General features: G+C 38.1%; 1 protein-coding gene across 2 annotated transcripts in view; it reads right to left on the reverse strand.

Annotated features, from left to right (window-relative positions):
* OXSR1 (oxidative stress responsive kinase 1) overlaps positions 1 to 26,532 on the reverse strand; it is a 94,513-nt gene that overhangs the window by 27,066 nt on the left and 40,915 nt on the right. For both annotated transcript variants that reach the window (XM_032408982.1, XM_032408983.1), the window contains exons 5-8: positions 17,473 to 17,528; positions 5,975 to 6,084; positions 2,901 to 3,002; positions 1,205 to 1,338 (exon numbers count right to left, since the gene is read on the reverse strand). In XM_032408982.1, the coding sequence (XP_032264873.1) occupies positions 1,205 to 1,338; positions 2,901 to 3,002; positions 5,975 to 6,084; positions 17,473 to 17,528 (402 nt within the window). The remainder of the gene's footprint in view (positions 1 to 1,204; positions 1,339 to 2,900; positions 3,003 to 5,974; positions 6,085 to 17,472; positions 17,529 to 26,532) is intronic.

The raw sequence follows: 26,532 nt of genomic DNA on the forward strand, positions 1-26,532 counted from the left end.
TGCTTGCTGTGTCTGCAAGTAGTCCCTATCTTTTTTTTTCTTTTTTTAAGATTTTATTTATTTATTTGACAGAGAGAGACACAGTGAGAGAGGGAACACAAGCTGGGAGAGTGGGAGAGGGAGAAGCAGGCTCCTGGCCGAGCAGGGAGCCCGAGGCGGGGCTCGATCCCAGGACCCTGAGATCATGACCTGAGCCGAAGGCAGACGCTTAACGACTGAGCCACCCAGGCGCCCCAAGTATTCCCTATCTTTTATACCAATTTATTCAGAAACAGAAAAAAAGTTCTAATAGCACAGGTTTTGAACTTTGCTACCTGTTTTTCTTATCCTTTCCAGTATTTCCAACAGTAAATTCTGAAGCTCCATGAAATATACTAAAGACATGACTAAGGATACCAATTAAAATCTTTTACTTTTGTTGATCGTTAGAGATATCAAAATTTAAAAACTCTTTTGCTAAAACACTGAGTGGAATATATATGTGAAACAGAAAAATGAGATATAGTGGAAACAGAACCCTAGGTAAGGAATCAGAAGTTTTGGATTCAAGTCCCACCTCAACGACTAGGTAGCTGGTTGACCTCAAAGATAAAAGGTTGTACTCAATGACTTCCAACATCATTTAATTCTGTTCAATTCATAAAGATACAGACATTAGACATTCTTAGATGATCATGTTTATTCACTTACTTGCCTTCTAATCTGTCTAGTGTTAATAAGTAAGCGCTTTGCATTTTTGGTCCACTCATTAAAATATCTTTCCAATAAGGAAATACATATGATTATTCGGCATTAGATATAACATTTGCTGTGTGTATTTCTTTTGTTATTGAAATTGTAAACAGCATCAAGATATTTGTTTGCTTATGACTTTTAAATACATTTGAAAACAAGCCGTCCCACTAACATGGTATTTTATTAACACAGAATTCACAAAATACAAAATTATAAAAAATTAATCAGGAAATAGCTGAACTATTTAGAATACACCATATACTAAAAAGAAGTAAAAAAGTCATTCATTCATTTCCTATCTAGTGTAATAGTCTCTGTATATTTTTTCTAAAGTTTATATTTAAATAAATATATTTGAGTATGCGCAAATAGTTTCCTGCACATGAATGTATGTATGTGATACTTAGACTTCCCACAATGGTTTACAATATTAGATGAAGAAAAACATAAGCTTTATCTCATATTTTACCTTTTTTCTGGATCCTTTTGAAGGCACAATGAAATCATTTTCCTAAACGATTTTCCATATTTTTTCAGCATTTCTTTATCTTGAACACCAGTTTCCAAAGAAGGAGGATCATTTTGTAGTGTCAGCATTAAAACCTGGAAGAATTTTCCATATAATAGAAACTTTTGATGACTCAGTAAAGTTAAGTATTGTAGCCAAAATTCTTCAATACAGACAACCTCCAATACATAAGCAGTTCACTCTAGACCAGTTATTTGGAAAACAGAGTTATTTAGGTGTTTTCCACACAAATAATATCCTACAGATAGTTGGCTTCCCAGGTAAAGTGGCTGCAAGGGCTCAACTATATCAGCACTGAATGTCCTTTAGTTAGAACCCTTTCTTCATGTCCTCTGTCCCCATTCTTATACTGCCAAACTACCTTTTAAAAAAATTAAAATCAGGGGCGCCTGGGTGGCTCAGTCTTAGGCGTCTGCCTTCGGTTCAGGTCATGATCCCAGGGTCCTGGGATCGAGCCCCGCATCGGGCTCCCTGCTCAGTGGGGAGTCTGCTCCTCCTTCTCCCACTCCCCCTGCTTGTGTTCCCTCTCTTGCTGTGTCTCTCTCTGTCAAATGAATAAAATCTTTGAGAAAAAAAAGAAAAAAAATGTTTAAAAAAAAAATTAAAATCAGGGACACCTTGGTGGCTCAGTTAAGGGTCCTCATCGAGCCGCACATCGGACTCCCTGCTCAGCAGGGAGCCTGCTTCTCCCTCTGCCTGTTCTGCCTGCTGCTCCCCCTGCTTGTGCTCTCTCTGACAAATAAATAAAATCTTAAAAAAAAAAAAAGATACCCCTGAAACAAATAATACATTATATGTTAATAAAGAGTCCTTATCTTAAAAAAACTTTATAAAAAAATTAAAATCATAGCAACTTTTAAAATAAAATACAATCAAATAATAAATAAATAAATAAATAAAACCACAGCAAAATTAAAAATGTGATCTTGCTGATTTTACCTATTCATGGCTCTGTTTTAACATGACCCCTTGTAATCTGGCATTCTCTTCCCAGAACTCCTCAGCCACTCCTGAGAAAGCACTGACGATGCCTAGTTAACAGAGCTGCAGCCTTTTTCAGTTCTCACTCCTCCCACCTTCTCTGCAGTAACTGACAATTTTGATTATTCTGTCCATCCTAAATCTCTTCCTTCTTTGACTTTCATGGCAACATACTAGTTTGATGCACAGAGGTGTTAATAAGGAAGGTCATAGTTATATAGTGAGATTTGGGGTGATTTTTCTATACTGTGTGACTTTTTTATATAAAAGCATATGCCACTTTATAAAAAAAGTTAACACTAAAGAATATAAAAGGGGGCTATAGTCAGAATTAATACTTGCTTTTCAGATTCAATTTATATTTACTGAAATGGAATTACTAATGGATTGAGGTATTTCCCATTCTGAGCAAATAGGCTAACATGTGTATGTCTAGCTATAATTATAGGACTCGTTGCCTGCAGTGGATGAAAAATAAACCTCATCTCCTCCCCCACCTCCTTTTAAAAAATAAACCATTCCTTTGGCCTTAAAATAGCTTCCTACTTCACAGTTCTAAAAACTCATCGTTTTCAAATCCATTTATTTCCTAGGAGTAGGCTCTGAAAAGAAACTGGGACATGGGCTGGGGTAGTATTTTGACTGTGAACCTCACCTTCATTGGTGGATACTTATGGTAAGGAGCTGCCCCTGTGGCCAGTTCAATTGCTGTGATCCCGAAACTCCAGATGTCAGCTTTGAAATCATAGCCTCGGACCTGTAAAGAACATAAAGATGTACATGATTACTTTTAACACCCTAAAAGCACTTTAATTTATTTGTTTTAGTAATCTCTATACCCAATGAGAGGCTTGAACCCATGACCCTGAAATCAAGTGTAGCATGCTCTTCTGACTGAGCCAGCCATGCACCCCTAAAAGCACTTTTAAAAAGCAGCTTCTAGTATGTATCAAGAACCATGAAAGTGTTCATGAGCTTTACACCAATAAAGTAATCTAGAGTAGGCAAAAGCTAAATATACTTGGTAACAGAAGAAAAAAGAAAAAGCAATCTGAATGAACATTCCCCAACAATGGGGGAATTGTTAAGTATGGAATACTCACTTAAAAGAAATGTTATATAGTCAACTAAAAGCAATGTAAATGAATTCTATATGAAAATATAGAAAACCACTTGTCATAAAGCATATATGAAGAAAAAAGAATATAAAATTCTTCACAAGTTTTGATACTTATTACAAAAGTATATAATCTATTTTTTTTTTAGAAAAAGGACAGAACTAGAACAAAATTGTTAGGTAGTAGTGCTAAGTCTTTGGTTTTCCAAATTTTCTGTTATGGTCTTGTTTTATCACCTTAGATACAAGAGGTCTGAATATTTTCAAAGTTGTTGAACACGTGGCCAAATTTCTGTCCTTTTATACTGTCATAAGCACACTATAAAATTAAATATTTTCATTTTATATCCTAAGCAACCCAGGAGAATAGGTGGGGGGGGGGGGTGAAATGTGTGATTTGGGACCTGAAATTAAAGCTCCATATAATGTGCTGCCTTGACATCTGGTAAAAGAAGGTGGGCCTCTAATGAGCTAAGTGCAAGATCCCCTCCCCAGTCTGCTCCGAAGGATAAGGTCCCTTACCCCAACAACCCTGCTTATCAACTGGACCAGGCAAAGTTCCTGCTCAGCCTTGAGCAGCAGGTTTCAGCTCCCCACCAGCCCTCAGAATTATTCAAATGAGCCAATCACCCTCACAAGGAAACCAAGGGCACCTCACTCTCTTGATACTACAAAGCCTGTTTCCCACAGCCACTGTTTATTGACTCTCTTCCTGAGTGCAGCCCCATGTGACATGTAGCGTCCTCCTCCCTGCAGCTCTGCGTGTACGTGACTAACAAACTGCTGTCAGTCTCAGCAGTCCAGTGTCAGGTGTTCAGCATCTGCATAACCCTAGAGTGGGAATGCTTCCCTCACCAACAGGGTGAACACAGGCATTATGACAGAGTTAAAAGTGAATTCAGTTCTACATACTGACTTTGAGATACTTAAAAGAAATTTATGTAAAACATCTATAGGAAGCTTGAAACTTCTATCTAGGGGCTTAAGACTAGCATGGATATACTTTAGAAAATATTATAGGTGGGGGGTGCCTGGCTGGCTCAGTCAGTAGAGCATATGATTCTTGATCTCAGGGTTGTGGGTTTGAGCCCCACAATGGATATAGATATTACTTAAAAATAAAATCTTTAGGGGTACCTGGCTGGCTCAGTTAAGCATCCCACTCTTGATTTCAGCTCAGGTCATGATCTCAGGGTCATGAGAGCGAGTCCTGCGCTGGGCTCTGCACTCAGTGTGGCGTTTGCTTGTCCCTCTCCTTCCCCCTCTGCACCTCCCCTGACTCACATGCTCTCTCTCTCTCTCAAATAAATAAAATCTTAAAAAAAAGTCTTTAGGGGCACCTGGCTGGCTCAGTCGGTAGAGCACGCAACTCTCAATCTCAGGGTTGTTGAGTTCAAGCCCCACAATGGGTGTGGAGCCTACTTAAAATAAAATAAAATTAAATAAAATAAATAAATAAAATCTTAAAAAAAAAACACAAAAAACTAAAAGGAAAATATAATAGGTGAGAAGTGGAGATGAGACTAACTAGTAAGAGAACTCAAGAACAAGGTCCTGGGAAGTAGAAGGAAGGCAGAAAAGAAGTCAGAGACACAGCCTGACCTGACAGCTGGGGAAGAATGAGGAAACCACTACGGAAGCTAAGGATGTAAGTAAAGGTAGAAATGATCAACTGTTTCAAATGACAAGAAAACAAGTAAGGCAAGAAATAAGAAATGAGCACTGATTTGAGAATTAGCAGAGTTTCCGTAAGATGACTAGATGAGCAATATCTGACTAGGGTAGTTTGAAAGCAAATGGGAAATGGGGTTGTGAGCAAAATTAGTCCTTCAAGAACCAATGCAGTGAATCTACATGTACAAAGATTAGGTCATTTAATTTGTAACATGGAAACTATTATTAAACCAATCTTCATTATATTGTTCCTTAGGTTGTATGTGGTATAAATCCTGAGTTTCACATATCATTTGTAAAGATCTAGAGGTCTGTTGTTAAGGGTGGACCTATGTCTTAACCAAAGAACAGAAACATGTATTTCTCAAAGCTAACCTAGCACACACACCCCCTACTTTTTCAAAGTTCCCATTAAGCCATTTGACTTGTATGAAAGACCTACCGTAGGTTTACACTTTGAAAAGAAATCAGAAGAGGATTTTGCTTTCACAAAACAAGTGAAAACGACGTAAAGCGTTTGCTCTGCAGCCAGCCATTATGGAAGCAGCGCGCAGCCCAAGTGGCGAGACTGGTGCCGCTCAGCTCCTTCCCAGAGAACCACATTCAGCTCAGGCCACCAGAGCTTTGAACTATGTGAGCATCTACATTTTATCTCAACTTAGTTTGTGTATCCAACAGCAAGATGTGTCCTATGGTATCAGAAAGGCCTAAAAGAGATTATTTTTTGGGTCTGGAAATGCTAAGAAGTTTTTACAAATAAATTAGTGGTAATTGCTTCTTTGCTTTGTGCCATTTCAGCTTACAAAAGGTTTCACAGAACAAACTACTTTCCATTAGTGGGGGAAACCTGTACACCAAACAAAAGCAAATGCTACTCTGTTTTTGTTCCCTTCTGTACAAAACTGTAAATCATTTAATAAAAACGAAAGACAAAATACCTGTTCCATAACTTCAGGTGCCATCCAGCAAGGAGTTCCAACAAAGGTCTTTCTCACTTTATTTCGGGTAATATCACCACCAGTTGCTAAAAAAGCACTAACCCCAAAGTCTGAAATAGATACAAGAGCAAGGTATTAGAAGTACAGTAACTAACGTAGGTGGATAGGAAAATAATATAGTCCTACATACAAACAACATGACATTTTCTCTTCTTTCCTTTGAAATTCTTGACTAAATTAAGACATACCTTAACAGGTCCTTCATTCCACTCTCCACCCTCACACATCACCATCTTAACAGATTTTTCCTCCTTGCTCCAGTCCATTCTATTAGCATCCTTCCATACTAAAAATCTGTGCCCATTACACAATAACTCCTTATTCTCCTTCTCCCCAGTCATTGGCAACCATCATTCTAACTTCCTGCCACTATGATTTTGAATACTCTAAGGACCTCATATATAAGTAAAATCATACAGTGTTTGTTTTTTGTAGCTGGGTTATTTTACTTAGCATAATGTCCTCGATGTTTATCCATTTTGTAGCATATTACAGAATTTCCTTCCTTTATAGGCTGAATAATATCCCATTGTATGTATATACCACATTTTGTGCATTCTTTCATCTGTTAATGGACACTTGGGTTGCTTTCCCATTTTAGCCATGGAGAATATGCTGCTGTGAAAATGGGTGTCCTAATAATTGTTTATGAGTCCTTCCTCTCAGTTCTTTGGAATTCTATACCCAGGAGTGGAATTGCTGGATTACAGTAATTTTGTTTTTCATTCTTTGAGGAACTGTCATACTATTTTCCACAGTAGCTGTACCATTTTACGTTGCCACCAACAGTGAACGAAGATTCCAATTTCTTCACATCCTCTGTATTTTCTAGTTTTGCGGCATTTTTTGTTAGCAGCCTGATGGATGCAAGGTGGGATCTCACTGTAGTTCCGATTTGCATTTCCCTAATGATTAGTGATGTTGAACATCTTTTCACGTGCTCATTAGCAATTTGTATGTCCTCTCTGGAGAAATGTCTACTTAAGGCCATATTCTAAAAAATTCAATTTATTTAAACTAAAAACAAAACCAATTCACCCATTTTTCCTATCCCCACCCCTGTCTCTGGCAACCACCAATCTGTTCTCTGTATCTATGAGCTTAGTGTCTAATATATATATTAGATTCCATATATAAGAAAGATTATACAGTATTGTCTTTCTCTGTCTTATTACACATAGCACAAAGCCCTCAAGGTCTATCCATGCTGTCACAAATGGCAAGATTTCATTATTTGTTATGACTGAATGATATTCCACTTTTGTATACACCACAATTTCTCTATCCATTCTGAGACCTGTATCAATGAGCTTACTATCTACGTTTCCTTCTAGGAGCTTTATGGTTTCAGGTCTTATAGTTAAGTCTTTAATCTATTTTGAGTTAATTTTTATCTGTGGTGTAAGAGTGTGATCCGATCCTGCTTCTCTTTTGCATGTGGCTGTCCAATTTTCCCAATATCGTCCTTTCCTCATTGTATTATATTCTTTGCTATTGTAAATAATAATGCAATGAACATGCATATTTCTTCTTGGGTTAGTGTTTTCATTTTCCTCAGATAAATACCCAGAAGTGGAATTACTAGGTCATAGACAGTTCTACTTTTAATTTTCTGAGGAAGCTCCATAATGTTTTCCACTGGCTGAACCAATTTACATTCCCACCACCAGTGCACAAGCGTTCTGGTTTTTCCACATCCTGGCCAATGCTTGTTGTTTCCAGTCTTTTTGATAATAACCATTCTAACAGGTGTGAGACAGTATCTTGGTATGTGAGGCTCTGATTTGCATTTCCCTAATAATTAATGACAGAGCATCTTCAATTTATCTGTTGGCAATCTGTATGTCTTCTTTGGAAAAATGTCTATTCAGATCTTCTACCCATTTCTTAATCAGATTGTTCAGTTTTTGATGCTGAGTTGTACAAATTCTTTATGTATTTTGTATATTAGTCCCTTACCAGATATATGATTTGCAAGTTTCTTCTCCCATTCAGTAGGATGCCTTTTCATTTTGTTGATTTCTTTGCTGTGCAGATTTTTAGTTTGATATTCCTATTTGTTCATTTTTGCCTTAGTTGCTTTTGGTGTCAGATTCAAAAAATCATCACCAAGACCTATATCAAGGAGGCTGCCATCCATGTTTTCTAGGTGTTTTATGGTTTCATGTCTTTTTTTCTTTAAAAAAGATTTTATTTGAAAAAAAGAGAGAGAAAGAGAGAGAGAAAGAAAGTATGAGCAGGGGGAGGGGCAGAGGGAGAAGGAGGCTCCTCGCTGAGCAGGGAGCCTGATGAGGGACTCGATCCCAGGACCCCGAGATCATGACCTGAGCCAAAGGCAGATGCTTAACCGACTGAGCCACCCAGGCGCCCCTATGGTTTCATGTCTTATGTTCAAGTCCTTAATTTGAGGTAATCAAGTTATTTTTGCATATGAGGTTAAGATGTACTCTAGCTTCATTCTTTCACATGTGGCTGTTTAATTTTCCCAACACCATTTACTGAAGAGACTATCCTTTCCCCACTGTATACTCTTGACTCTTTTAGGATAAATTAATTGCCCATGTGTGTGTGGGTTTATTTCTGGGCTTTCTATTCTGTACCATTGATCTATACGTCCGTTTTTATGCCAGTATCACACTGTTTAATTATTACAGCTTTACAATATACTTTGAAATCAGAGAGCATGATGCCTCCAGCTTTGTTCTTTCTCAACACTGCTTTAGCTATATGAGGTTTTCTATGGTTCCACACAAATTTTACGATTGTTTTATTTCTCTGAAAAATGCCATTATAATTTTGATAGAAATTACACTGAATCTGTATATTGTTGTAGTATAGACATTTTAACAATATAAACTCTTCCAATTCATAAACACTGAATATCTATTTATGTCTTCAACATCTTTAATGTCTTGTAGTTCTTTTACCTCTTTGGTTAAATTTATTACTAGGTATTTTTACTTTTTTGATGCAACTGTAAATAGGATTATTTTCTTAATTTTTGTTTTTTTAAAGATTTTATTTATTTATTGGACAGAGAGAGACACAGCGAGAGAGGGAACACAAGCAGGGGGAGTGGGAGAGGGAGAAGCAGGCTTCCTGCAGAGCAGGGAGCCTGATGTGGGGCTCGATCCCAGGACCCTGGGATCATGACCCGAGCCAAAGGCAGACGCTTAATGACTGAGCCACCCAGGCACCCCTATTTTCTTAATTTCTAATAGTTCATTACTAATGCACAGTAATGCAACAGATTTGCATGTACTGATTTTGTATCCTGCAACTTTACTAAATTTGATCATTCTAACAGTTTTCTGATGGAGGTATAAAGTTGTTTGAGATTTTATTTCTTGGGGTAGGCATTTATCACTATGAACTTCTCTTTTAGAACTGCTTTTGTTGGGGTGCCTGGGTGGCTCAGTTGGTTAAGCATCTGCCTTCAGTTCAGGTCATGATCCTGGAATTGAGCCCCATGTCGGGCTCCCTGTTCAGCGGGGAGCCTGCTTCTGCCTCTCCCCGCTAACTTGTACTCTTTCATACTCTCTCTCAAATAAATAAATAAAATCTTTAAAAAAAAAAGAACTGCTTTTGTTTTCAGAACCAAGAGACTCGTGATTCAGGTGGGGGAAAGAACTGCTTTTACTGCATCCAATAAATGTTGTATGTTACATTTCCATTTTCATTTGTCACAAGGTATTTTTTAGTTTCTTCACTGACCCATTGGTTGTTCAGTAGCATGATGTTTAATCTCCACGTATTTGTAAATTTTCCCATTTTCTTCACATAAATTTCTAGTTTCCAACCAAGCATGGTTGGAAAAAATGCTAATCTGATTCCAGGCCTCTTAAATTTATTAAGACTTATTTTGTGGCCTAACATACGATCTGTCCCGAAAAATGTTCCATGTGTACTCGAGAAGAATGTGTATTCTGTTGCTTTGGGATGGAATGTTTTGTAAATGTATATTAAGTCTATCTCTGGCCTAATGTATCATTTAAGGCTGATGTTTCCTTCTTGATTTTGTTTGATCTATCCACTGATTTAAGTGGTGGTATTAAAGCCCCCTACTCCTATTGTTATTACTGTCTATTTCTCCCTTTAGGTCTATTAATATTTACTTTATATAATTAGATGCTTCTAATGTTGGGTGCATAAATATTTACAGATGTTTTATTCTTTTTTCAGATTGACCCCTCTATCATTACGTAATGCCCTTCTTCATCTCTTATTATGATCTTTGTTCTAAAGTCTACTTTGTCTGATATATCTACTTCACTTGCGATTTTTTTGTCATTTGAGTCTTCTCTCCTTCTTTCCCAGTCCATCGAGCTAAAGGTTTGTCAATTTTGGGGATCCTTCCAAAGAATCACCTCTCTACTGCTTTTCTATTCTCTATTTCCTTTATCTCTTCTCTAAATTTTATTATTTTCTTCCTTCTGCTAGAGTTGGGTTTAGTTTCTTTTTCTAGTTCCTTAAGTTGTAAAGTAAGATTGTTGGTTTGCTATCTTATTTTTTAAATAAAGTGTCTTTAGCTATAAATTTGCCCCTTAGCAATACTTTTGCTATGTCCCGTAAGTTTTGATATATCGTGATTTTGTTTTCATTCGTCTCTAAGTATTTTTTAATTTCCTTTGTGAAGCTTTCCTTTTTCCATTGGTTATTTGTGTGCTGTTTAATTTCTGCATATCTGTGAAATTTCTAGTGTTCTGCTATTGATTTCTCACTATCCACAGTGGTCAGAGAAAGTATTTTGTATAATATCTTTTAAAATCTATTGGGACAGGTGCCTGGGTGGCTCAGTCGTAAGCGTCCGCCTTTGGCTCAGGTCATGATCTCAGGGTCCTGGGATCGAGTCCCACATCGGGCTCCCTGCTCAGCTGGAAGCCTGCTTCTCCCTCTCCCACTCCCCCTGCTTGTGTTCCCTCTCTTGCTGTGTCTCCCTCTGTCAAATAAATAAAAAAATCTTTAAAAAAAAAATAATAAAATAAAATAAAATCTACTGGGACTTGGGGTACTTGGGTGGCCCAGTTGGTTAAGCAGCCAACTCTAGGTTTCAGCTCAGGGCTCCATGCTCAGGAGAAGTCTGCTTGAGGATTCTCTATCCCTGTCCCTCTCCCCCTCCCCCCCACCCTGCTAACACGCACTCTTTCTCTAAAATAAATAAGTAAATCTTAATAAAATAAAATCTCCTGGGACTTAATATGTGGTCTAACATGGTCTACCCCAGAAAATGCCCTGTGTGCACTTAAGAAGAATGTATATCCTGATCCTGTTGAGTTCTGTGTGTCTGTTAGCTCTACGTGGTGTACTGTATAGTATTAAGTCTTTCATCTCCTTATCTCCTGCCTTTTCTATCCATTATTGTGAATGGAGTATTGAAGTCTCCAATTGCTAATGTGGAGCTATCTATTTCTCCCTTCAGTTCTGTCAGTATTTCCTTCATATATTTTGTTGGTATGTTATTATGTGTGCAAATATTTATCATTGTTATATCTTTTTGCTGTACTGAACCTTTTGTTAATAGGTAAAGTCCTTATTTGTTTTATAACCCTTTTGGCTTAAAGTTTATTTTCTCTGATATTAGAATAGCCACCTCTATTCTCTTGGTTACTATTTGCATGGAATATCCTTTTCCTATCCTTTCACTTTCAATGTATTTGTGTCTGGGATCTAAAATGAGCCCCTTATAGACAGCATACAGTTGGATTAAGTATTTTTATCTGTTCTGCCAATCTCTGTCTTTTGACTGGAGAGTTAATCCATTTACATTTGAAGCAATTACTGATAAAGAAGGACTGACTTCTGTTATTGTCCTATTTGTTTTCCACATGTCTTATAGCTTTATTGTCCCTCATTTCCTGCACTGCTTTTCTGTTCAGTTGACATTTTGTTGTGAAATGCTTAATTTTTTTCTCATTTCCTTTTGTTTATATTCTGTAACTATTTTGTTTTTGGTTACCAAAGAGATTACATTTAACATTTTAGTTACAACATTCTAATACGAATTTATACCAGCCTAGGGGCGCCTGGCTGGCTCAGTCAGTAGAGCATGCAACCCTTGATCTTGGGGTTATGAGTTCGAGCCTCATGTTGGGGACAGAGATTACTTAATTAAAAAAGAAAAAAATTTTAAAAAAATCTTGAATTTATACCAGCCTAACTTCAATAACACAAAATCTCTTCTTTACAGCACTATTCCCACCCCTGTTGGTTACTGCCACAAAATTGCATCTTAACATACTGTGTGCCCCAAAATATGAACTGATAGTTCTTTTAAATACACTGGTCTCTTAAGTAAAAACATATTTTGGATTCACAAACCAGTTAACAGTAATATTAACTTTTAGACCACTGGTTTTAGTAATGTATCATGTAGAAAAAAAAAGTGAAGTCACAAACCACTGTTACAATAATACTAGCTTTTATATTTGCCCATGTATTTACCTTTATGAGATCTTTACTTCATACTGCATCAAGTTACTGTCTAGTGTCCTTTCATTCGAACTTGGTGGGACTCCTGTGAAAATTTCTTGCAGGTAGTTCTATCAGAAACAAATTTCTTCAGCTTTTGTTTATCTGGCAATGTCTTTGATTTGTCCCTTACTTTGAAGGACAGTTTTACCAGATATAGGATTCTTGATTGACAAAATTTTTTCTTTTACCATTTTGAATATATTGGCCTCCTGCCTTCTGGCCTCCGAAGTTTCTGATGAGACATCTGCTGACAGCCATACTGAGGATCACTTGTAGGTGGTGAGTCACTTCTATCTTCCTGCTTTCAAGATTCGTTTTCTTTGACTTTCATAAGTTTGACTATAATGTGTCTCCGTGTAGGTCTCTTAGAGTTCATCTTACTTGGAGATCACTAAGCTTCTTCGATGTTTATATTCATGTTTCCCATCATCAAGTTTGAAAAGTTTACAGCCATTATTTATTCAAATATTCTCTGCCCATTTCTCTCTCCTCCTGGAACTTCCCACATGTGTGTTGGTCTGCTTGATGATGTTAAACAGGTCCCTTGAGCTCTGTTCACTTATCTTCAACCTTTGTCCTTCCTGTTCCTTAGACACTATAATTTCCATTTTCCCACCTTCAAATTCATCAATTCTTTTTTCAGCCAGTTCAAATCTGCATTTGCATTTGAATCCTTCTAGTGGGCTTTTCATTTCGTAATATAAGCTACTGTACTTTTCAGCTCCAGAATTTTTTTGTTCTTTTGGTTCTTTCTCCTTATTGGTAGCTCCATTTTATCCACACATTGTTTTCTTGAGTTTATTCACATCTTCCTTTAGTTTTGTCTAGTAGATCTGCCGTCAGGGCTTTTTCAGTGACAGTTTCTATCATTTATTTCCTTTGAATGGATTATACTTTACTGTTTCATTGAATGCCTTGTGATTTTATTTGTTGAAAACAGGACATTTGAGTGTAATGACGTAGTTATTCTGGAAATCAGATTATCTCCCTTTCCCAAGGTTTGTTGTTTTATTTTGGTTGTTATAGACTATCTCTGTGTAAAGCAGCAGTCTGAAGTATAAACAAGCTCTTCTCAGGACTTTTCTGCACCTTTTCCTGGCATGTGCATTTTCCAATATTCCCCACCAATGTAGTTGTTTTTTAATGTCTGGCTCCAAAAATGGGAAGAGAAAAACAAAGGGAAGGAAAAAAAGGTGCTGCTCCTTTAAGTCCTTGAAAGTCATCTGGAGGGGAGGGGGTGCCACAACAATGGTGGTCTGCCTCTTTATTTGCACCAATGTGATCAGAAGCAGCAATCAGTGATCAGAGCACAGACGCACGATATCTGGAACAGGGTCCATTTTGCCCACTGTGGGTCCCACAAGCTGTTGTGCAAGGTGCTCCAAAAACAGGTGCACAGCTGCCTGCCAGCAGGCTGATGGCTAGGGGAGAGGCAGCTCTGAAATGGACTGAAATTAACCGCCATTTACCTTCCAAACCTTCCCCTAGAACTTACAAACCTTCCAAGGAACTGCAGAATTATAAAACCGTTCAATCAGACAGATTCTGCTGGTTCAGTTGTCTAGATGTGGAGAGATTCGTGGTGTTTCCTACTTCACCATCTTCCCAGAATCCTCTCTTCTTTAGTTTTTTACCACTTGGTTTTACCTTTCTAAACAATACAGAATAATTGTGCTTGGTTTTGAACCTATATAAATGAAATCATATGATATATATTCTATTTCAACTGTTTTCTTTCACCTTATCTTTGTATAAGTTACTAATGCTTTTGAATGTAGTTGTAGTTCTATCCATATTCATCACTGTATAGTATTCCAATGCATAAATTAACCACAATTTATTTATATTTATCCAGTCTACTACTGAAGGGTACTGGGACTGTTTCAAACTTTCAATGCTTATGAGCACTGTGGCACACATAAGCATGATCTTCTGTAGGCCATACACCTAGAAGCCAAAGTTCTAGGGTATGCATACTTCGACTTAATACAGTGTTTGTACTAATTTATTCTCCCACCATTGGAATATGAGATTTCTTCCTTGCTTTACAATGACACTAACAACAGTAGTGTCAGATGTTTTTGCCAAGTCAGCCAGTATAACTTGGTATCCTAATGTTATTTTACAGGCATACCTCGTTTTTTAATACTTCGCCTTACTATGCTTCACAAATACTGTGCTTTTTTTACAAACTAAAGGTCTATGGCAACCCTGCATTGAACGAGTCTATTGGCACAATTTTTCCAACAATATTTGCTTACTTCTTGTCTCTGTCAATATTTTAATAATCCTTGCAATATTTGAAGTTTTTCATTATCATTGTATTTGCTATGGTGATCTGTGATTAGTGATTTTTGATGTTACTATTGTAATTGTTTTGGGGGCACCACAAACCAGGTCCTTATAAGATGTAGAAATTATTCAATAAATGTTGTGTGTGTTTTGAATGCTCCACTGACCAGCCATCTCTCGCCCTCTCCTCAGGCCTCCCTATTCCTTAAGACACAACAATATTTAAAGTAGGCCAATTAAAAACCCTACAAGGGCCTCTAAGTGTTCATGTGAAAGGGAGAGTCACACAGTCTCTCTCTTTAAATCAAAAGCTGGAAATGATTAAGCTCAGTAAGGAAGGCATGTTGAAAGCCAAAATGGGCAAAAAGCTAGGTCTCTCGTACCAGTTAGGGAAGTTGTGAATGCAAAGGAAAAGTGCTCGAAGGAAATTAAAAGTGCCACTCCACTGAACACACAAATAAGAAAAACAAAACAGCCTAATTGCTGATATGAAGAAAGTCTTCGTGGTCTGGATAGAAGATCAAAGCAGCCCCATCATTCCTTTATGCCAAAGGCTAATCCAGAGCAAGACCCTAACTCTCTTCAATTATAGGAAGGCTGAGAGAGGTGAGGAAGCTGCAGAAGAAAAGCTCGAAGCTAGTAGGGGTTGGTTCATGAGGTTTAAGGAAAGAAGCCGTCTCCATAACATCAGAGTGCACGGTGGAGCAGCAAGTACTGATGTGGAAGCTGCAACAAGTTCTCCAGAAGTTCGAGCTCAGTTAATTCCTAAAGGTGGCTACACTGAACAATAGATTTTCAGTGTAGACAAAACAGACTTCTCTAGTGGAAGAAGATGCCATCTTGGACTTATTAGCTAGAGAGGTCAATACCTAGCTTCAAAGCATCAAAGGACAAGCTGATTCTCTTGTTAGGAGCTAATGCAGCTGGTGACTTTTTAAGTTGAAACCAGTGATCATTTACCAGTCCACAAATGGTAGGGCCCTTAAGAATGATGCTCAATCTACTCTTCCTGTGCTCTGTAAATGGAAGAATAAAGCCTGTATGATAGCACATCTGTTTACAACAAGGTTTACTAAATATTTTAAGCCCACTGTTGAGACCTACTGCTGAGAAATAGGTTATAGTACAGTATAAACATAACTTTTATACACACTGGGAAACGAACAAATTCATTTAATTTGCCTTATTGCAATATTTGCTTTACTGTGGTCATCGGGACCAAAACCCACAGTATCTGCAAGGCATGCCTATAATATAGGCATTTAACTGATTACTAGTGAGGTTGAACACCTTTTATTACATTTACGTTTTGATGTCTTCATTTCGGAAGTCTTCTGCCCTTTTTTTTTTGAAGATTTTATTTATTTATTTGAGAGAGAGAGTGCATGAGAGGGGGTAGGGTCAGAGGAAGCAGCACACTCCCTACTGAGCAGGAAGCCCGATGCGGGACTCGATCCGGGAACTCCAGGATCATGACCTGAGCCAAAGGCAGTCGCTTAACCAACTGAGCCACCCAGATGCCCATCTTCTGCCCATTTTTAATCTGATTTTTTTTTTTTAAGATTTTATTTATTTATTTGACAGAGAGAGAGCACAAGCAGGGGGAGTGGCAAGCAGACGGAGAGGGAGAAGCAGGCTCCCCGCAGCGTAGGGGGAGCCTGATGTGGGACTTGACTCCAGGACCTCGGGATCATGACCTGAGCCGAAGGCAGTCACTTACCCAACTGAGCCACCCAGGCACCCTTATCTGATTTTTCTTAATGAGTTCTTTATGTATTCTAAATTTCAGCCTTATATCAGTTATTTCATGCTACAAATATCTTGTCTACTATGTGGTTTGCCTTTTTGCTAATTCATGGTGATAAAACATTTGTTCCTCTTTCAATAGATAGAAGCGATGAATTTTAAAGGGGTTAAATTTATCAATATTTTCTTTTCTGTTGAAGCATTATGTGGCTCCATTAAAATATTTCCTTAGGTTGGGACATGAAGGAAGATGTGCACCTAAATTATCCTCTAAAGCTGAAGAAATAATTTAGGGTCTGGGTGATCATCTTCCTCCTGCCAAACACCTGACTGTCCCAGCAGTGTGGGACCAAGCTGAGGCCTCAGATGAGTGGCTTGCTCAACAATCCTGCGGTACAACCACTCTAGAGTCTCAACCTGGAGGAGGGGTATTTCACCAGCATGGACAGACACCTCTGGCAGGCCCTGGACTCCAGCTCTTATCTCTTCAGCTCTGAATCTGCCAAAAGTGCACTTCCACCTCTCAGATGCCTCCTGCTCACTGGCAAATACCCCAATCACCCCAGGACAGAAGCAGCTCTGTATCACCCCTCTACAGCATATTCATTCATAAACAGTGAGGTTTCGTGACTACCTCTCCTTCAAAGGAAAGCACAGAATGCTATGAGAACCCACAGAAGATGACTCCATGGGGGTCAGGAGTGATAACTGGAAGGTAATGACTAATGGACAGAAAAATGACTGAGATAAAAAATGAAGGATGAATAGTGGAGGATATCTTGAGAGTCAGCAGGGATGTGCCAACATAGGCTGCTTGACTAGAGACAGTCCAGGGACTAGAAGAGAAAACTGGCTCTGAAAACACAGAAGATAAGTAAGGTGGTTCTATTGACCATTAAATCAAAATAAAAAGAAATACTAATCATTACCTGCAATCTGTACTGAGCCATCTTCTCCAAGAAGAATATTTCCAGCTTTCACATCTCTTGAAGAAAAAAAGAGTTACATATTAAAAAACATCTATTCTTTGGAGTCACATAATTTAAACAACTGTTTAGTGTATTCACACAACACTGGCAATATTTAAATACTCTATTTTACATTAAAGAGTATTAAGGTCAATAGTAAAAATTTTTTAAATTTTAGTCACTTGTACTAGAATCTAAATATTATAAACAGAAAGCTACGATAACAGATAGCTTTTTACTGTAAAATCCAGAAAACCCAAGATGATTAAATACTTGACTGGGATAACAGTGGCCAAAGAATGTGACCCTCACCTACCATCACCTAATTCTACTTTTTGAAATATGTTGATTTTTTTTTCACACCATAATACATGAACAAAATTTTTTAATGGTCAGTATGTGGTTAAAAACAGGGACTATTCTATGCCTGAGGCATAAAGATAGATATAAATTATTCAAAGATATTTGTATTTTTACTGGTAACTATTTATAATTCAAACAGGATATGCACACCTTCTTGCTATAAAAACCTAAACATCACTGAAAAGTCCCTTTGACCACCATTCTCAAGTCTAGTATTTTCTTTCTTTCTTTTTTTTTTTAAGATTTTATTTATTTGACAGAGAGAGACACAGCGAGAGAGGGAACACAAGCAGGGGGAGTGGGAGAGGGAGAAGCAGGCTTCCCGCGGAGCAGGGAGCCCGATGCTTAACGACTGAGCCACCCAGGCGCCTCAAGTCTAGTATTTTCTTCAAAGTTTTCAACTATTACCAGTCTAGTCAATAGAATATGTTCCTGTGACATATGTGGGTTTTTCTTCCAACATAAATGATATGACATTATCCATTCAAATCTACAACTTGTTTTTCTCATGTAACAATGTGTTAGAAGTATCTGGCAAAATTTAAAATCCTTAAATCTTATGAGTAGCAAAATCACTTCTTAATAACCCAGAGAAACCCCCACTATGTACAAGGGGGTTCTACAGCATTGTTCGTAATAATAAACCAGAAGTGGTAACAACTCAGAAGGCCAACAATAGCAAAAAGGTTGAACTAATTTTGTTATAGCCATAAAAATGGAATAATGTCAATCAACATGTTATGCCTCGAAATACTGTCTAATACATCCTACTAAGTGAACAAATCAAATAAGAGGATAGTGCATTTTGTAGGACACCATTAATGTAAAACACACACATACACACTTTTTCCATATACACCAAATGAGAGCAATAAATGGTTCCTTCTGTGGAAAGGAATGGAATTGGAGTCAAGGGAAAAAATGTTTGAATATCTTGTGGAAATGCAATCATGTATTTATTTTGTAATTAAAAATACATTTATAATTAAATAAACAAAAGAGAGCCAGTCTTTGAAGCTAGGCTAGCTCATGAAGGAAAGCTTTGTCACAAAAAGGAACCAGTGAAAAGCACAACACTTCATCCTTTTCCCTGTCCCTGCCTTCTCCTGCATCTTTAGATATAACCATTCCTTGGGAAAAAAATTAACAATAGTTTCACAACTGTGTGTAGCAGCTTCACCAAACCACAGTATATAATAATTTTCCTGAATGCATACTTTAGCATAAGGAAATCATGCTACTGAGTAGTATGAATCTAAGCAATTTACAGGACATTCTCCCAGAGGCTGACTTACAGTGGAGGCAGGCTAAGTCTGCTCTACAAATATAAAGTCTCTGACTCCAGATACTATGAACAGGAGAAAACTGAGGACCTTCCCTTCCCTTGAAGACAAAAACCATCCACGTGAGTCAACCATGAACCTTCAACTGCCTTTTAAGCTCATCTGGAATGACATCTAAAACTCAAAATGTATAGTTTAGTCACTTCCTCGTTTGTGTTTCGGCAGCACAGTGTTAGCACAGACTACAAAAATATGATGATATTCTTGGGGCTGTTTCTTTCACCAGGAGCTAAGATCTGGACCTGTACCTTAATAGATGTCTGTATCACCTGCACTTACTTAGCATTATGATTAGTACACAGAAGGCATTTTTCAGATATTCACCAAGTAGATTTAAATAACTAAACAATCTCCCTCAAATCCTCTTCCAGAGATAAGTGGAGTATTAAATTAATAAATGAATGAATGAATAAATGATAAATAAATAAATGCAACTAAATACCAAAATACAACTTGACTATTCCCTTCCCACCATCCCAAACCCCAATTCCCACCTCCTAACTCTGTTCTAAATAATCGGGTCATAAACTAATACACCCCCAGTCAAACAAGACAACCTAACTATTCAACAACAGGAGATCAGTTAAACTATGGTATATCTATATCAGGAAATACTATGAATAGTAATGAATATATGAGATAATATGGAAAAATCACCAAATATATTCTTAAGTGAGATAATACTATGTATGTATGTTGCCGTTGTCTTTTTTTTAAGCAGAAGAAAGAAGAATCTACATATATTATGTTTATATTGGCATAAGTTCTCTCTCAAAGGAGTCACAAGAAAATGGCAAGAAGTGGTTCCCTTCAGACCAGGGTACTAGAGGTTCAGGAAAGGAAGAAGACTTTTTAAAGAATACTTTATTGTTTAGAACAGTTTTAGATTTACACAGAAAATGAGAAGATAGTACAGAGGAGTTCCCTACACCTTAGAGTTTCTGCCATTATTACTATCTTATATTTGTATGGTACTTTTACCACATTTAATGAGACCAGTATTGATGCATTATTAAAGTCTGCACTTTACTCAGATTTTTAAAAGTTTTTACCTAATGTCTTTTTTCTGTCCCAGGATTCCATTCAGGATTCCACATTAAATTTTTGTCTCCTTAGGTTCCTCTTGTCTGTGACAGTTTGACTTTCCTTGTTTTTAATGACCTTGACAGTTTTGAGGAGTAATGGTCAAGTATTTTATAGGATGCTCCTCTAATGGAATTTTCCTCATGATTAGACTGGTGTTATGAATTTTTGGAAGGAAAACCACAAAAGTAAAGTGCCATTTTCATCACGTCATATCAAGAGTACATAGTATCAAAATGATTTAGCACAGCTGATACTGACAGGACTTGTTTATTATCATATACCATTTTGTGCTTTTTCAGTTTTTAAGCCACATATATGTATTACCTATTCAAATGTTTCATAAGTTTTGTCTTTTTAAGAGAAGAGAGAGTAATTCATTTTCAGTAGAGCTTGCACTTTGGGTGACTACTTTTCCTGATCAAATCCTCAGATAACCAATTCCTGTTTCCCATTTGAAACCAAAGTGCGGGGGCTCCTGGGTGGCTCAGTTGGCTAAGCGTCCAACTCTTGATTTTGGCTCAGGTCATGATCTCAGGGTCATGAGATCAAGCCCCACATTGGGCTCCATGCTCAGCAGGGAGTCTGCTTGAGATTCTCTCCCTCTGATCCTCCCCCCACTCACACTTGCATGCTCTTGTTCTCTCTCTCTCTCAAATAAATAAATCTTAAAAGAAAAGAAAGAAACCAAAGTGCAATCTGTAGAACAGCTTCCAGGAATAAAAGCAGAGGAGTATCATTAAGCTAAATGGTTCACTGGACAATCAAACACACCAGTCTATCCTCCTACCCAACAGGACAACTGACCTTTCAAGGAAAAGATTTGTAACTAAATATCTGGAAATCAAAAGAGTCCTTAAGAACCCTTTTTTACTCTGCCACAAAGAATATCAAGCAACCCAGCAGTCCCAATAGTTAAATCCACCATCCACTCTTAAATAAGAACAGTGAGTTTTGTTTTTCACAGCTTAATGCCATTTCTCATGTGTCCCTATTGCACCAAAGTTACAAATTCCTTGTAAAATTAAAAGGAATATCATAGACATGCTTGACTTTTTCATTAGCACACAGCACAAGTTACTGCCCATGACATTTTTATGACTCATCAATAGGCAGAGTTTGTGGAAAACTTGAAAAAGGTCAAGACCAGCAATGAATCAAAATGAAAGATGGAAAATACACTACACTTAGGCATCTTAAACTAATGAGCCAACATTTCTGTTAGAGCTGACCTCTTTAACGGGAAAAATATTGGAGTAGGTAGATACAGAGAGAAAAGCAGAAGTCTAATTCAGAGACCTGTTCGCCCCAGTTAAAACCTCCAAAGCCTAAAGGGTCAGTGGGGAACATAGTGAAGATGGAGGAAAATTATCTGACCCGATCCACCAGGCTAACACACAAATGGGCTGGAAATAAAGATGAGTGGAGAAAGCTACTAAATAGGTCCAGTTGCTCCCCAGTAAGACCACCACCTGCTGAAGTCTCAGCGTAACTCACAGCTAAGAGTTGTTGCTGCTGAAGTGTAAGCAGGGGTTCTCAGTCTTGGCTGCATTAGAATCACTTGGGGAGCTTTTAAAAGCCCCAATGCAAATGCCCCATCTCAGACCAACTAACTGAATTTCTTGCAATGGATCCAGGAATCAGTATTTACTGAAGTTTCCCAGGTGATTCCAATATGCAGCCAAGGATGAGAGTTTGATTTAAAGTGTGAGATAGAGAATCCATTCCAGCAACATGGCAAACAGTCTTTCATCACTACTGCCCAGGACTTTGCTGCAAAACCCATCATTCCCCTGCTACAAAGAAATGCTGGATAAATTAGGAAGGGAAACTGTCACATAGCTGAACATGAAATAAAGACAAGGAAATCCTCAAGTTTCAGAAATGAAAGGAACACTTAAGACCCAGAGCAGTAAGCCTTGGGAGAGAGAAGACAAATGGCTATAGGCACCTCAGGTTTTAAAACCCACCCCTAAACAGAAAACATGGCACTGGACTAGTTTAAGGTTGAGAGTAGAATTGAGACCCCTTCATAAAATCAGGACCCTAGAAAAAAATGAGCCACAGTGAAAGATATGCTTAGCAAAAGTAAGCTAGTATAGCCATATTAAAATAAGAAATTGTCTTTAATATAAAAGCATTTCTAGGAATGGAAAGGACCATTATATAATTTAAAAAATAGGAATAATTCACCAGGAAGATAAGAATCCTAAAGGGGTTGTTGGACTGTAGGGCTCCTTCTCATAACCTCGGGCTTCCACTGTTCTGACAGGAATAATCAATCATATCGCTACTGTCTTACCTTGTTCTGTTCAGGCTGCTCTAACAAAAATACCACAGACTGGGTGGCTTAAACAACCAACATTTATTTGTCACAGTTCTGGGGGCTGGGAAGTCCAAGATCAAGGCAACGGCAGATTTGGTGTCTGGTGGGGATCCACTTCCTGGTTCACAGGTGTAGGGGTGCTGACAACACAGACTCCATCTTTAGCCCCCCATTTTTGTCCATGCCTGCACAACGACCTCCCTCGGAGCCACGTGTTCCAGACCGTGTGGAGGTTAATGCACGCCCTGACCGGATGTGGGAAGGCTCGTTCTGATCTTCCCTAAAGTAACGCACACAGAAGGTGCCCCTTTAGATAGCTACTGTTCGATAACACCCCCATGCCCCTCACACTATAAAAACTGTGGTTTAAGATCTGGACTAGATGGAGAATGGGGCCAAAGAATAGTTGCATAGCTGCCTGGATTGTCAGTCCATACAATCCCCCTATCAGTAAGTTACCCCGAATAAAACCGTGTAAACAGTATGGAGCGGTGTGTGTCGTTTTTCGGTCTCAAAGTGCCTTCTCAGTGTGGAGGATACATTACTAACACTCTTCCACCTTCTGACAAAGGTGACCATCTTTTCCCTATGTCTTCGCATGGCAGAAGGAGCAAGGAAGTTCTCTGGGGTCTCTTTTATAAGGACAGTCCCATTCATGAGGGCGGACCACCCTTATGACTTAATCACATTCCAAAGGCCCCCACCTCTCCAAATACCAGCACAATGCTGATTAGGTTTCAACATATGAATTCTAAGGAGACACAAACAATTAGTCTTTCCCACTCCCCCTACATGATGAGTTGTTTTCCAAATCTTACTGCTTTCAAGATACTCTGTTCAGGTTTCAACAGTGTAACTACAGTGTGTCTACTCACAGATCCCTTTGTATTCGTCCTCATCATGGTTCATGATTTGGAAGTTTTGGGCCCTTATTTCTTCCAGCATTTTTTCTGGCTTTTTTACTCATTTAGCTAAACGAGGGCTGATATATATTCAAAGTAAATGTTACGGTCATACAAAACTGAGCAGAGACTGAATTTTTGCCTGAACTTGATATGAATCTCTTCATTGCTTTCTAAAAAAGACAGTGACCTTAATGTGTATTCTGGGTTAATTTCCTTTAACTATATACAGTCTGTATATGTAAAGTTTTAGGATAAAGAACATACTTTTATCTGTGTTCTGAAGTGAAGATTTCGACTTTTAAAATAGGGACTGGATATATTAAATAAAAGACAACACAGAGGATATTTAAAGAAAATGACCCCAGTGACAGATCTAAATTCTACTGAGTTAGTAACTAAAAAATGTAACTGATATTAAACTAATGTGTACCCAGCTTCATGGATTAGCACAATCTTTCTTTCCTAGCAGGTTTTAGAAGCACACTGCCTAAATTTGGGTCCCAGCTATGTCACTAGGTGGGTGACTTTTGGCTAATTACTTACCTCTCTTTGCGTTGGTTTCCTCATCTCTAAAATGGGGATGAGAGGGTACTTACCTCATAAAGTAACTGTAAAGATTAAATGAGCTAACATACAGGATGCACTTAGAATACTATATGGCACTCAAGTTTCAATGAATGCTTGTTATTATCTACACCAGAGGTCAACGTAAATATTTTAGGCTTTGTGGGCCAGACACTCTCTGTCACCATTACTTTGTTTTCATAGTGCTTTAAAGCAGCCACAGAGAATCTGTAAATGAATGGGCATGACTGTTTCGTTGTTGCTTTTACAAAAAACAGACATCAGGCTGGATTTAACTTGTGGGTTTGTCAATCCCTGATGATCTACATGGCTGCAGAAGATTGTTTTTTTTCCTCTCATATAATAGTCTAGGCATAAGTGACATCAGTCCAGCATGGTGACTCCACAGAATCAGGGACTCAGGCTCCTTCTATTTTATTGTTCTACCATCCCTAAGTTCTTGTTACGTAGTCCAAGATGGCTTATCACCACATCCACATTTCAATGGAAGGAAGGAAAGGGGAAATAGAGGTTATGCCACTTTGTATTAGCGGTGGTTCTCGGGACATTTGGCAATGTCTGGAGACATCTTTGGTTGTCACACTGACGGGGGAGGAGCTACTGACATGCAATGGGTAGAAGCCAGGGATGTTGCTAAATATATCCTACAATGCACAGAACAGCCCCTGCAACAAGCACTGTCCAGCCCAAATGTCAGTAGGGCTGGGGGTTGACAAAACCTGTTAAGGGAACAACTTTGAGGTAGTATATATATTTTTGTTCTCATCATAGTGGCTAGAAAAAAATTCACACAGTTGTATCTGATCCTCATGGGAGGCTATGAAATGTCGCCTTTCTTCTGGATGGTCATATGCCCAGTAAAAATGTCATGTTTTTATAATTCAAAAAGAAGAGGAGACACGCTAGGGGCCAATTAGCAGTTTCTGGCACATTTTTTTTCTCGAAGATTGCCTGAATGTGAAATCAGAACTGAGGTAGTAACTGAATTATGTTTATTGCTAGTATCAAGGTATGTATCCATAGGGTTACCACTATCCAGAGGATGGGAATCCTGTTTTTCAGGGCACCTTTTCCTTTTGACAGTGCGGGAAATATATTCCCAAGTGTTTACTCTTTGGTCATGCCCTTTTTCAGTCATCTGTTAACACATTATTTTAACTAGGTATGAAACAAATGGATATAATTTGAGATGAAAAATCCTATTGTCTGAAGAATATGCCTTCAATGTTTCCAAGATTTCTAGTTTATATATTATTCCTTAGAGTCAACTGTTCTGCTTCATTACCATAAGAGGAGTTCATTTTTCTTTGTTAAGATGTAAGCTGGTTGGAAAATTTAGACAACTAGAAAGCATTATTTATTTTTTCCTAGAGTAAGATACTTTCTATAAATGGGCTGATTTCACTGATATAATTTCTTTAAAATGGTGCTATTCTCAGAATAACCTAATTAAAAGTTTGTATGTATGTGTGTGTGATGGGGGTGGGGAGATACCTTGCTTTTTTTCCCCTCCATATTCTGATTATTCCTTAAAACCTCAGTTTTGGGCGCCTGGGTGGCTCAGTTGGTTAAGCGACTGCCTTCGGCTCAGGTCATGATCCTGGAGTCCCTGGATCGAGTCCCGCATCGGGCTCCCTGCTCAGCAAGGAGCCTGCTTCTCCCTCTGACCCTCTCCCCTCTCATGTGCTCTCTCTCTCTCATTCTCTCTGTCTCAAATAAATAAATAAAATCTTAAAAAAAAAAAAAAAAAAAACCTCAGTTTTGGCACTTGATAGTTGTCTGATCTTTTTTTTTTTTAAAGATTTTATTTATTTATCTGAGAGAAAGAGAGACCACAGAGAGCAAGAGAGCAAGAGAGAGAGCACAAGCAGGGGGAGCAGGCAGAGGGAGAAGCAGGGGGAGGGTGGGGGGATGGGTTAGCCTGGTGATGGGTATTAAAGAGGGCACATATTGAATGGAGCACTGGGAGTTATACGCAAACAATGAATCATGGAACACTACATCAAAAACTAATGATATAATGTATGGTGATTAACATAACATAATAAAATTAAATTAAAAAACAAAAAGAAGCAGGGAGAGCAGGCAGAGAGAAAAGCAGGCTCCTACTGAGCAAGGAGCCCGATGTGGGTGGGACTCGATCCCAGGACCCTGGGAAGGCAGACACTTAACCAGCTAAGGCACCCAGGCGTCCCAGTTGCCTGATCTTTAATCAGTTACTTTCCTGGGTCTTTGCTTATCTATTTGCTGAAGGATTAGGGTTAAGTAGGTGATTTTTTTTTTTTTTAAACTGAGGTATTAACTGACAAAGTTGTAAAATATTTAAAATGTTACAATGTGATGGTCTGATATATGTATACACTGGGAAAGGATTCTCGCCATCGAATTAATTAACACATCTGTCACCTCATATATT

This window comes from Phoca vitulina, unplaced genomic scaffold, assembly GCF_004348235.1.
Source record: "Phoca vitulina isolate PV1807 unplaced genomic scaffold, GSC_HSeal_1.0 scaffold10, whole genome shotgun sequence".
Taxonomy (NCBI): domain Eukaryota; kingdom Metazoa; phylum Chordata; class Mammalia; order Carnivora; family Phocidae; genus Phoca; species Phoca vitulina.